The following is a 13543-nucleotide window of genomic DNA, read 5'->3' as shown; positions in this document are numbered from 1 at the left end:
CTGCTAGTTAGTTTTTGCTACCATGTGGGTTTTTAGCTTGCTTGAGCCTGCGAACTGAGTGTTAATTCACCCGTTTCCATTTTAAAACATTTATCTTACAAAGGAGTGGTTTAATCTAACTGCTTAACTATTAATATGTACATGGAATTGTAGGTGTTTTTTTTAAACAATTTCCCCCCTAATCTTTACAGAAAAATGCCACGGGCACTATCTGATGTGTGGCACTGCAGCTAAGGTAGAAGGAAAAGCTGTGTACATTTGCAAATACTGTGCCAAATCATATGTTTAGAACGCAACAAAGACGCAGAATCATCTGGCTTAGTGCGTCAAGTCCCCTCAGCTCTCACAACAAGCAACCTCTGACAAAAGTCCCTCCTCCTAATCAAGGTAAAAAAATTATGAATCAGACACCTTATCGATAGCAACAGCTCATGGTCCTCCTGGAATCAGAAGTTTTTTTGACTCAATGGAGGAACGTAGTCAGAGAAATGCTGATGAATGTCTTGCTCGAGCTGTGTATGCACGAGTTCACCATTGATGCTCACAGGCAATGTGTATTGGAAGAGATATCTGAATGTTCTTCATCCAACATACACCCCTCCAACCAGACATACTTTATCTACTCATTTGCTGGATGCAGAGTTCAAGTGAATGTCAAGCAAATCATAGAGAAAGCAGACTATTGCAATCATCTCTGATGGGTAGTTGAATGTTTGCGGGCAAGGAATAATTAACTACATTATCTCCACAAGAGCATAGACACAAGTGACAACAGACACACGGTATCTACATTGCAGATAGACTGAAGGCAGTCAATGCCCTTGGACCACAGAAAATACTTGCACTGGTGACAGACAATGCTGTGAACATGAAGGCTGCTTGGTCTAAAGTGGAGGAGTCCTACCCTCACATCACACCCATTGGCTATGCTGCTCATGCATTGAATCTGCTCCTCAAGGACATCATGGCACTGAAAACAATGGATACACTACAAGAGAGCCAAGGAAATGGTTAGGTATGTGAAGGGTCATCAAGTTAAAGCAGCAATCTACCTCACCAAGCAAAGTGAGAAGAATAAGAGCACCACATTGAAGCTGCCCTGCAACACCCGTTGGGGTGGTGTTGTCATCATGTTTGACAGTCTCCTGGAGGGGAAGGAGTCTCTCTAAGAAATGGCCATATCACAGTCTGCCGATATGGACAGCCCCATCAAGAGGATCCTCCTGGATGATGTATTTTGGGAGAGTGGTAAGCAGCCTGAAACTCCTGAAAACTATAGCAGTAGTCATTGCACAGATTGAGGGAGACAATGCAATCCTGTCTGATGTTCAGACTCTGCTTTCAGATGTAACAGAAGAAATCTGTACTGCCCTGCCCACTTCACTGTTGCTCCAAGCAGAGGAAACTGTAGTTCTGAAATACATCAAAAAGAGTGTAGACTTCTGCCTGAAGCCCATACACGCCACAGCATACATGTTGCACGCCAAGTATGCTGGCAAGAGCATCCTGTCTGGTGCAGAGGCAGCAGCTAAATGGGGATCTAAGTGAAATACAAATATATTGTATAACATCACAATCATTATTTGAAAAAAACAACAAACAAAAAAACCTTTGGTTTCCCCCCTAGGCTTGGGCTCATATATAGGCCTATGCACAAGCTCCAACATGCCTATGGATGTTTGGAATTAAATCAATCAACTTATAAAGTGCTGTCCATTTTGTTGCGTTAGGCTTTGAAATATCCCCAAAAACCATGTTATACACTCAGTTACAACCTGTTGAACTTCTCTTTCTTCAAATTGATCAATCACAGTACGTTTTAAAGTTAGATGTGATTTTCGATTGCATGTGCATTGATGTCAGTGGTTAGCGGGATAAATAGAGCCCTGAGAACCAGGCCATTAGCGAATTGATGGTCATTAGCAAATTGCAAATGCCCAACACAACCAGAGTGCATAAAAGGAGATTACGGTCATGACTCATGACCGCTGGTGCTGTGACAGTAATAAGGTCACCGCAACAGACCTACGGTCACAGCAACAGACCTGCGCACACGCACGTGTACACACACGGTCAATGAAAATATGTCAGCTCACAATTTCAGTCATGGAGAAATTTTTGAATTACACCCCTCCCCACACACACTCAAAGCCTGCTGAATTCTGATTTTTCACACCAAACCTTCATAGCTCTTCCTGAACAGAAAAACTATTTAAAAGAGATTATGATCGTGTGACGAGGTCAAAACTTAACAACCACCTCCTTTACCTGCCTGACAAATTATTTTCAATCTCTAAAGATCATTTCTAAAAAGAGAATGCGTATCCTGCATAACATCGACATAGTGCCCTAAAGCAAGAGGGTGGAATGCGGCACCCTTTTCCCCTTACAGTGCACAATTTATTTTTTGTTGTTGACCAAAGTCAAAAGCATCTCAGAGTAGGAGCACTAATCTAGGATCAGGTTCTTTCTCCTATTCGTTATATTTAAAAGTCAAAACAGAACATCAGAAACACACCCCATCACAGGGCTGGGGTCAATCCCATTTACATTCAGGAATCAGAAGCAAATTAGCACGCACCGCTAGGCCTATCTATACCTGCATTGCGTAAAGCAAAGTAGTGAGTGACAGAAACAAAGTACTCAGTACTCTCAAGCAGGACCACGCAGGCTACCCGATGCCTGAATACTAGCATAAACCTCCTTAGGCAGGGATGAGTGCTCCAGCACAGGACAGTGGACTAACTCACCGGTGATGGGGGTAGCTCCGGGGCCGGTGCAGGGTCGGGTGTTAACTCCACTCCCCAGGAGCTTGATATGTCCCGAGGACGTAGTCCGGTTAAATCCTGTATAGCGTGAGAAGTCACCTTCACCCAGGGGGTGATGGGATAGTGTCCGCGGCCTAAAGTGCCTCCAGCGGCACGACTTAATGTTCAAAAGAATCTCACTGAGGTCCACAGATGACGACAAAGAGGAGGGGATGGAGGATGAGGAAGAGGGGTGGTGGTTGTTGGAAGCATTGGTTCGGTCCGAGGTATTGGCGTCTGAGGTACTGGCTGGCTCTGCGTTGCGGAGAGGAGAGCTTGTGGGAGATGAGGCTTGAAGTGGTTCGGTTTCGGGGTCCGAGTCCAGGTTGTGAAACATGCTGTCCAGGTCTGTGTGTGCTCTGTCCAGTAACAGCCTGAAACATAATCAGAAAGAGACTCTTTACAAATCACAGTAGGGATGCAAATTCCAGTCAATTTCGCTGACTACTAAGCGACCCCCATTAACAGGTTAACAAACGGTTAAACTAGTTCCAGTAAAATTACGTGACAAACCGAAAAAACTATGCATGGGTACAAGTAATGGAAACTTTTCATAACTAGCTTAAAAAAATGTGACAATAGCAAGTCTATCGTCTCATATTATTGAACATGCAACTAAACTACTGTTATGATGCAGACAATGTAATACATTGCATTTCCGACAATGCAATGTGTGGGAAAACACTGTTCTTAAAAGAAACGCACCTGGTGCAAGCAGGTTCATGTGACAGAGATAAACATCTCCGTTAGAAACTTAGTGGGGACATCTCAACATGCAAGAACTAGGATAGGTTGTTAAAATGATAACAATTGTGCCTTTGGCTTCAGGACAATGAAAGGAAGTTTATGAAAACCAGTAGAACAGGAGAGTAATGCTAAGAAACTTTTCGGTTGCTGTTGTTCGCTGCTGCATGCTACTCCTCTGCCTCTGCTCCCTGTGCAGCAGCCAGTGTTGCCAATTTAGCAACTTTGTCGCTATATTTAGCGAGTTTTCAGACCCCTCCAACGACTTTTCTTGGTAGATGAGGCTAGCGTCAAATTCAGCTACTTTTCAGGCTGCCTTTGGGGAGTTTTGACAGAGGATTTCTATGGTTTTGAAAAGATTTAGCGAGTTTCCCCAGTCAATTCTGCTGCAAACGAGAGTGAGAAAAGCTGTCTATGAAACAAATGTCACAGCAACGGCACGCACACAGGTAAAGAAGCACAAGCTGAGGGGGTGTGTGCCAGGTGAGGGGACCGCAGTTGGGCTTCAGCAAGGCAAATTGGTGCTGTGGCGTCGTCGGGGCAACGGCAAAACTGCATTTAGTGATTCTCTGAAAAATAGTCTGCAACACTGGCTGCTGCAGTCTGCGTCGCTTAGCAACGTATCTCCGCTCTGGTTTGCTCGTAGAGACCAGGTGTTCAAACTTTCACTCAGGCCCCCCTTCCAGCAACAGGGAACGTATCACGCCTGCGTGGACACCACGTCTATTTCTATTGGCACAAGTACTGTTAATGAACAACACCCCTCTTGTTGGCGGAGAGTCATGTCTAATGTGTATTCATGTGATATTTAAGCGACTCAAACTAAATCTATGGGCTAAAAAACCTAGCTAAAAACATTAACTGACATGGGCCAGTTGATCTGGACATTTCTGACAAGTTATAAATAGCTCGCTAAGGTGGGCAATGACTGACATGGCAAGAGGAAAACTGATTATGCTCTACCCAATTTCAAAATTGCACCTTGTGCATCCTACTATTATTACTATAACTTTCAAGAGTAAGTTGAAAGCCGGACTGAGTTTCTTAAAAAAAAATATATACACTACATGGCTAAAAGTCTGCTTTATGCTACAGCATACAATGACATTCTAGATGATTATGTGCTTCAAACTTTGTGGCAACAGTTTGTGGAAGGCTCTTTCCTGTTTCAGCATGACAATGCCATCGTGCACAAAGCGAGGTCTACGCAGAAATGGTTTGTCGAGATCAGTATGGAAGAACTTGACTGGCCTGCACAGAGCCCTGATCTCAAACCCATCAAACACCTTTGGGATGAATTGGAATGCTGACTGGAAGTCAGGCCTAATCACCCAACATCAGTGTCCGACCTCACTAATGCTCATGTCTGAATGGAAGCAAGTCCCCGCAGGTTCCAACATCTAGTGGAAAGCCTTCCCAGAAGAGTGGAGGCTGTTACAGCAGCAAAAGGGGGACCAATTCCATATTAACGCCCATGATTTTGGAATGAGATGTTCGATGAGGAACATGCAGTGTATTTTTTTTCTGAGGGGGGGCAGCAATGTATCCATCTAATTGTTTCCGGCACTGAGCAAATTTCAGGTCTACTGAGCACAAACTTCAGCTTGTGCAACTTCCAACGTACATTTACTGCGATCACTGTGGCTATACCCACTTTAAGTTACAGTTTTAACAGTGGCCATGTAGGCTACTGTGGCTATTTCATCATAATGTAGGCCTACCAGCGGCCTACCATCAAAAACTCTGGAGAAAAATGCATCCCATAACATAGTAACATGGAAATAGCTGTTCTATCATTCAACCTACAGTAGCAGCCAATGTGTGGTGTTCAATGTAGGCTTACATTACATCAGACGTTTGAAAAAAAATAAAGAATAACAGGCAGGGCTTGACATAAACCGGTTTATCCACTTGTGCTTCAGAAAAGGGGACAACTACAAAGGTTGTGTTTGATGCAAGAAACCACTTAAAATAAACCACATTATTCCCATACCATTATTACAGAGAATCAGAAATTATACTACCCTCTCCCTATTGGCTACTTAGCTTATTCAAGCCTGTCTCAAAATACAACACTGACCCTTATAAAAATAAATTAAGCTCTTTACCTGACTTGCGTTTCAAAGATGTCTAGAAAGGTACACATTTTGTGCTTTCTTGGGAAATCATTCACTCCTCTATTGCTGACTATAAATTACCTATAACTAGGCTAATAACTCACTAACTAGCAAAGGATATGAACAAAATGTGCACACATGGCTACACGCAGCACTCGCTTTAACCTCAAAACAGGAGCATCTACTCATGTTGTAAACAGTCCAGTTCAGAGTAAATGGCACAGATCCAGATATGGTAATGGTATATTTGCATATAGGCCAACTGCAGCTCTGCTTGTTCATGCCGCAAAGGTCTGTGTAGAATCCAACTCCGATGCGTTCTGCCGACAACAAAATCTCTTGCATAGTTTGTTTTGTTTCATTATGTTGCATTGAAAGTGGCTAATATTGCATGGATTCGATCACAATTGCCACAGTAAAGGGAAGCGTTGACAGTTAACAGAGAAAACTCCAGAACACTGGTCATCAACCTTTTGAGTCAAGATCACTTTGAGTCCAACTGAAAGCCGAGATCTACCGCTTAGATTTTTTGTTGTTGTTGCTTGACTTAAAAACATAAGCCTATGCAACATTAACCAATTAAAAGCAGTACTTTAGCAGAGGTTTTTGAGGTAAGCTATAGGCCCAATACATTACCACTACATATTGGCTTTGCTTGAATTGCCCTGCCAATGCATTGCTGTTTGGAACATAAAAAAAAAAATATATATATATATACAGTAGCAGTCACACACCTACAAGGGTTTTTATAGATTTTCTCTATTTTCTACATTGTAGAATAATAGTGAAGACATCAAAACAAAACAAAAAAAACACATGGAATCATGTAGTACCCAAAACAAAAAATGTTAAATAATTCTAAATATATTTTAGATTCTTCAAAGTAGCCACCCTTAGTCTTGATGACAGCTTTGCACACTCTTGGCATTCTCTCAACCAGCTTCACCTGGAATGCTTTTTCAACAGTGTTGGAATGAGTTACCATATATGCTGAGCACTTGTTGGTTGCTTTTCCTTCACTCTGTGGTCCAACTCATCTCAATTGGGTTGAGGACGGGTGATTGTGTCTCAAAGACACGGTGGTTGGAACGAAAGGACAGTTTTCCACCAGTCTTGTTTCTTGGCCCAAGCAAGTCTCTTCTTATTATTGGTGTCCTTTAGTAGTGGTTTCTTTGAACCAATTCAACCATGAAGGCCTGATTCACACCGTCTTCTCTGAACAGTTAATGTTGAGATGTGTCTGTTACTTGAACTGTGTGAAGCATTTATTTGGGCTGCAATCTGAGGAGCAGTTAACTAATGAAATTATCCTCTGCAGAAGAGGTAACTCTGGGTCTTCCTTTTCTGTGGCGGTCTTCATGGGTCAGTTTCACTACTTTGAAGAATCTCAAATATATTGAGTTATGTTTAACCCTTTTTTGGTTACTACATGATTCCATGTGTGTTATTGCAAAGTTTTGATGTCGTCGCTATTATTCTACAATATAGAAAATAGTAAAAAATTAAGAAAAACCCTGGAATAAGTAGGTGTCCAAACTTTTGACTGGTACTGTACACATTTCAAAATTTGAGTTAGGCTATATGATCACACCGGTAATAGATCCGTTGTTGTATTACATGTGACGCACGGCTGAGTATACATTTCTCAAAAGAATTGTATTTGTCACGTGCGCCGAAAACAAACAGGTGTAGACTTTAGCGTAAAATGCTTACTTACAAGCCCTTGACCAACAATGCACTTTTAAAGAAAATAGAGTTAAGAATATATTTACTAAATAAAATAAAACATGTAAAAAAAAAAGTAACAAAATAACAATGATGAGGCTACTATATACAGGGGGTACCAGGTCAATGTGCGGGGGTACAGGCTAGTCAAGGTAATTAAAAAAAATGTGCCTTTAATTTTACTGGGCTGATGGTGCCTGCATCTGATGGTCGGGTCTCAGTGGAGGGAGAGAGCAGCAGACTGATGGGGGTGGATCCCCTCAGTTTGGCAACCACTCCACTAGACTAGAAACTGAGCCATTAGTTGACGTTAAACGCAAGTTACTTTCTAACTCTATAAAATCATTGTACATTTTTTGGAACTCGACACTGTTCCGGTTTTATGACTGACTAGATGTTAAATTCTGACACCTACAGTATTTAATTAAAACAAAAATAATGCAAATAAACCTATAGACATATGCATGACCGGCCAAATATATTTTTTTTGCGGCTAACTGTTAACATACCCTAAATCACTTATTGATAAGACTGATGCGGCACCCTATTCCCTACATAGTGCATTACTTTTGACAACGGCCCATTGGTGGCGAATAGGGTGCCATTTGGTCAAAAGTAGTGCACTATGTAGGGAATAGGGTGACATTTGGGATGCAGTCATAGACTCATCTTCCTAAAACATGAGATGGTAAGTTCTGGATATATATTCAAAACCCCAGGCAGGTGGTATAAGCGTGATTACATTTTGCAGCTGTAATTGTATATCACACTATGAGAGTAATATAGTTCTAGCCTTCCTCAAAGACCTGATAGTTGATTCCAATATCTCTCGTGTGGGCACGCGCGAGAAACAGTCGCGAGCTAAACGTAATCTCCTAAACCAGAGGTTCCAGAAGTCCCTCCCTTGATTTGAAGGGTAATAATTGTAAAAATACATTTAAAAAATGTTAACGATTGAAATACACAATCTAAAACGACGCATTAATCCACGATGGTTTAGGCTAGAAACAAGCTGTGAAAAAAAGAGGAAGATACAACTGATGCACATCGGAATAACTGACATTCAGAAGCCGAGCTACAAATTTGGACGATTGGACTTTGCTTGGAAAGTAATCTTATACAATGTGTGACTGTCGCCGTCAATTGTTCTAATCACTTTCTGTACAAGAGAATACGTATAGTTAAACAGAAGGTTCATATAAATTACCATAAAACATTTGGTAGCGGAATGTTTGAGGAAATATGGTGCAGATTTTATTTTCTTTATCCATGTATATTATCATCATCATCATAATTAAATAGCCTACCTAAAAAGTGTAATGAGTCTTTTTAAATTACGTAGAATTGCAGGAAATGAGCTTCAAACAACAATTTTGTCAAACGTGAGAAGGGGCCCTAGAGGAAAAAAGGTTGTGAACCCCCTGTCCTAAACACCATCCAGCACAGAAATAGGATCCCGTCAAACGAACGGCTACTATACCAGGCTAGTAGAGCCACAAGGTGAGATTTGGGATTTGTCCCAAATGGAATCATATTACCTTTAGACCTGAGCCCAAAAGTATAGAGTTACATATGGAATGGGGTGCCATTTATAACACAGCCTTAGGGAGCAATAAGGGCGCCTGAACTCACCTGCCCCCTCTGCCCGTGCGCCGCCGTGCCAACCCTACGCAGCGCCGGGGCACCGTTAGAGACGTGAGACAGTAGCGGAAACGAGGGTCCCCCAAACCGCCCTCTGACGGGCTGACCCATGGCCAGTTACCACTCTGGTCCAGGCGTGACTGAGACAGGGAGAGAGGAGAGCGAGAGAAGAGAGTTCGAGACAAAGGAGGAAAGCTCCGTCAGTAAGGCATTGATGTGGCCAGCAGAATGTGGAAGATAAAAAAGCAGCAGGGCCAGTGGCAACCCTGGCTGTGTGTGGCTGGCTGTCCAAGAGAGCGCCGTAAGGGCTATAAATAGAGCAGTTGAGTCACAGGAGGGCAGGCAGCTACTCTACTCACAGCATAATACTGACAGCCGGCCTTCCTCCGGAACACAAAGCAGCCATCTGGGTCATTCTCCTCCTCTGCCTCCGAGGAACCTGAATGGATCTAAACATAAACGTAGAGGGGGGATGGGTGAGTTACATTAAGAGACCATAAGAACAATGTGGCTGGCTACCTAGACAACAGCCACGATTGTGATCATATCACCAACTGCTGCTACTACTAGTTCTTCTACTACCAGTTCTTCTTGTACTAGTTCTTCTACAAGTCCGATTACTACTGCAGCTACTACTGCCACCACCAAATACAGACCGATACCTAACACTATCGCCTTCACTACCATCTACTAGAGGTCGACCGATTAATCGGAATGGCCGATTAATTTGGTCCGATTTCAAGTTTTCATAACAATCGTAAATCGTTTTTTTTTTTTTTTTTACACCTTTATTTAACTAGGTAAGTCAGTTAACCTGTTGAGGACAGAGGGTGCTATTTTCACTTTGGGGGAAAATGATGCTGAAAATGATGCTCTGTTCAAGGGCCTGCCTATAAATGGGCATGATACGTATGAGTATACATGCACGTCATACACCTTCCCCTAGATGTCAAGAGGAAGTGAGAGAAGAAATGAAGTGTTTATCTTGGTCTGAGGTGGAATAAATCCTCTTGGCACGACGAGTCATCCATTTCCTGTTTTCTGGAAAGCGCGAAGTTGGACCTGGAATTGCCTTCTGAAAAGCTGTCGTTATAGGCGACTACTATCTCCGGCTTTGATTTTATTTGATACATGTCACAATATCACCGTAAAGTATGTTTTTTCAATATAGTTTTATTAGATTATTGAAATTTTTTCGGGACGTTAGGCGTGTTCCGTTCTCTGAGTTTGTTGACGATGGAGAGCTTCGCGCCACTTGGCCAGTGTGCTTGCTAATTCAAGAGGGGAAAACGATGTTCTAAATCCAAACAACGACTGTTCTGGACAAAGGACCCCTTGTCCAACATTCTGATGGAAGATCACAAAAAGTAGGACCCATTTTGTGATGCTATTTCATATATCTGTCGAACTGTGTACTAGTAGTTTTGCGCCCAGGTTTTGGCCACTCTCTCGCTATAACATAAGCCTTATGTCGTAATGAAGATATTTTTAGAATTCTAACACTGCGATTGCATTAAGAACTAGTGTATCTATCATTTCCTATACAACATGTATTTTTTTGTAATGTTTATGAATAGCTATTTGGTCAGAATAGGTGAGAGTCTAATAGAAATATCCGCACATTCTGGGAAAAAGAAGCTACGTTAGCATAATGGATAACCACTGATTTCAGCTCTAAATATGCACATTTTCGAACAAAACATAAGTGTATGTATAACCTGATGTTATAGGACTGTCATCTGAGGAAGGTTTATGAAGGTTAGTGAAAATTAATATCTTTTGCTGGTTTATTAGCTAACGCTAACGTGCCTATTGCTATCGCTAACGTGCCTTGATGAATGAATGCGGTAGTGTGGTAGGCTATTGTAGTAAGCTAATATAATGCTATATTGTGTTTGCTGTAAAACACTTAAAATCTGAAATATTGGCTGGATTCACAAGATGCTTGTCTTTCATTTGCTGTACACGATGCATTTTTCAGAAATGTTTTATGATGAGTATTTAGGTATTCCACGTTGGTCTCTATAATTACTCTGGCTGCTTCGGTGCTATTTTTGACGGTAGCTGTGATGGTAGCTGCAATGTAAAACTGATTTATACCTCAAATATGCACATTTTTCGAACAAAACAGATTTATTGAATAACATGTTATAAGACTGTCATCTGATGAAGTTGTTTGTTGGTTAGTTTGGTTGGTTCTTGGTTAGTTAGGTTGGCTTTGTGCATGCTACCTGTGCTGTGAAAAATGTCTGTCCTTTTTTGTATTTGGTGGTGAGCTAACATAAATATACGTGCTGTTTTCGCTGTAAAACATTTTAAAAATCGGACATGTTGGCTGGATTCACAAGATGTGTACCTTTCATTTGCTGTATTGGACTTGTTAATGTGTGAAAGTTAAATATTTCAAAAAAATATATTTTGAATTTCGCGCTCTGCCTTTTCAGTGGAATGTGGGAGGAGTTCCGCTGGCGGAACGCCTGAGCAGTAAATTAAGAACACATTCTTATTTTCAATGACGGCCTAGGAACGGTGCGTTAACTGCCTTATTCAGGGGCAGAATGACATATTTTTACCTTGTCAGCTCGGGGACTCAATCTTGCAACCTTACAGTTAACTAGTCCAAAGCTCTAACCATCTGATTACATTGCCCTCCACGAGGAGACTGCCTGTTACGCGAATGTGAATGCAGTAAGAAGGTAAGTTGCTAGCTAGCATTAAACTTATCTTATAAAAAACAATCAATCATAATCACTAGTTAACTACACATGGTTGATGATATTACTAGTTTATCTAGCGTGTCCTGCGTTGCATATAATCGATGCAGTGCGTATTCGGAAAAAGGACTGTCGTTGCTCCAATGTGTACCTAACCATAAAAATCAATGCCTTTCTTAAAATCAATACACAAGTATATATTTTTAAACCTGCATATTTAGTTAATATTGCCTGCTAACATGACTCGTTGCGAACTGTGAAGACTATTTCTTCCTAACAAAGACGGCCAACTTCGCCAAACGGGGGATGATTTGAAAAAAGCGCAATCGTTGCACGACTGTACCGAACAATAAACATCAATAAAATTCTTAAAATCAATACACAGAAGTATATATTTTTTAAACCTGCATATTTAGCTAAAAGAAATCCAGGTTAGCAGGCAATATTAACCAGGTGAAATTGTGTCACTTCTCGTGCGTTCATTGCACGCAGAATCAGTGTATATGCAACAGTTTGGGCTGCCTAATTTGCCAGAATTTTACATAATTATGACAACATTGAAGGTTGTGCAATGTAACAGGAATATTTAGACTTAGGGATGCCACCCGTTAGATAAAATACGTAACGGTTCCGTATTTCACTGAAAGAATAAACGTCTTATTGCGTGTTATTATGTTATTATTAAGTCTATGATTTGATAGAGCAGTCTGACTGAGCGGTGGTAGGCACCAGCAGGCTCGTAAGCATTCATTCAAACAGCACATTAGTGCGTTTTGCCAGCAGCTCTTCGCTGTGCTTCAAGCATTGAGCTGTTTATGACTTCAAGCCTATCAACTCCCGAGATTAGGCTGGTGTAACCGATGTGAAATGGCTAACTAGTTAGCGGGGTGTGCGCTAATAGCGTTTCAAACGTCACTCGCTCTGAGACTTGGAGTAGTTGTTCCCCTTGCTCTGCATGGGGAACGCTGCTTCGAGGGTGGCTGTTGTCGATGTGTTCCTGGTTCGAGCCCAGGTAGGGGCAAGCAGAGGGACGGAAGCTATACTGTTACACTGGCAATACTAAACTGCCTATAAGAACATCCAATAGTCAAAGGTATATGAAATACAAATCGTAGAGAGAGAAAGTCCTATAATTCCTAAAATAACTACAACCTAAAACTTCTTACCTGGGAATATTGAAGACTCATGTTAAAAGGAACCACCAGCTTTCATATGTTCTCATGTTCTGAGCAAGGAACTTAAACGTTAGCTTTCTTACATGGCACATATTGCACTTTTACTTTCTTCTCCAACACTTTGTTTTTGCATTATTTAAACCAAATTGAACATGTTTCATTATTTATTTGAGGCTAAATTGATATTATTGATATATTATATAAAGTTTTTTTTAAAAGTGTTCATTCAGTATTGTTGTAATTGTCATTATTACAAATACATTAAAAAAAAATCGACATCGGCTTTTTTTGTCCTGTAATAATCGATATCTGAGGTAAAATCATAATCGGTCGACCTCTACCATCTACGCCCTAAATGGCATCACATTTCGTAAAACAGTAAATAAATAGGGTGCCATTTAGGCCGCATCACTCATCACCACCAGCAGTGTTATTTATGAGTTCACCTGGGAAAAGGGTTCGTCGTCAGAGCTGGGGAAGTCGTACTGGTTGAGGTCCTTGGGGTTGAACACAGAGGGGCCAGAGTGTTGGGGTGCAGAGAGAGGAGGAATCTTAGGCTTCTTCTCGTACTTCCTCTTCATTCGGACCACTTCAGTTTTCTCTGGCTGGAAGGAAGAATA

General features: G+C 41.4%; 1 protein-coding gene across 3 annotated transcripts in view; it reads right to left on the bottom strand.

Moving 5' to 3' along the window:
* Positions 1-13543, bottom strand: part of LOC120051191 (enhancer of polycomb homolog 1-like) — an 86316-nt gene that overhangs the window by 19058 nt on the left and 53715 nt on the right. For all 3 annotated transcript variants that reach the window (XM_038997919.1, XM_038997920.1, XM_038997918.1), the window contains 4 exons: positions 13370-13528; positions 9394-9483; positions 9026-9174; positions 2751-3181 (listed from right to left, as the gene is read on the bottom strand). In XM_038997919.1, coding sequence (XP_038853847.1) covers positions 2751-3181; positions 9026-9174; positions 9394-9483; positions 13370-13528 — 829 coding nt within the window. The remainder of the gene's footprint in view (positions 1-2750; positions 3182-9025; positions 9175-9393; positions 9484-13369; positions 13529-13543) is intronic.

This window comes from Salvelinus namaycush, chromosome 7 (assembly GCF_016432855.1).
Source record: "Salvelinus namaycush isolate Seneca chromosome 7, SaNama_1.0, whole genome shotgun sequence".
In the NCBI taxonomy this organism is placed as follows: Eukaryota; Metazoa; Chordata; class Actinopteri; order Salmoniformes; family Salmonidae; genus Salvelinus; species Salvelinus namaycush.
The sequence above is the reverse complement of the archived record's forward strand: the minus strand, read 5'-3'. Positions and strand labels throughout refer to the sequence as shown.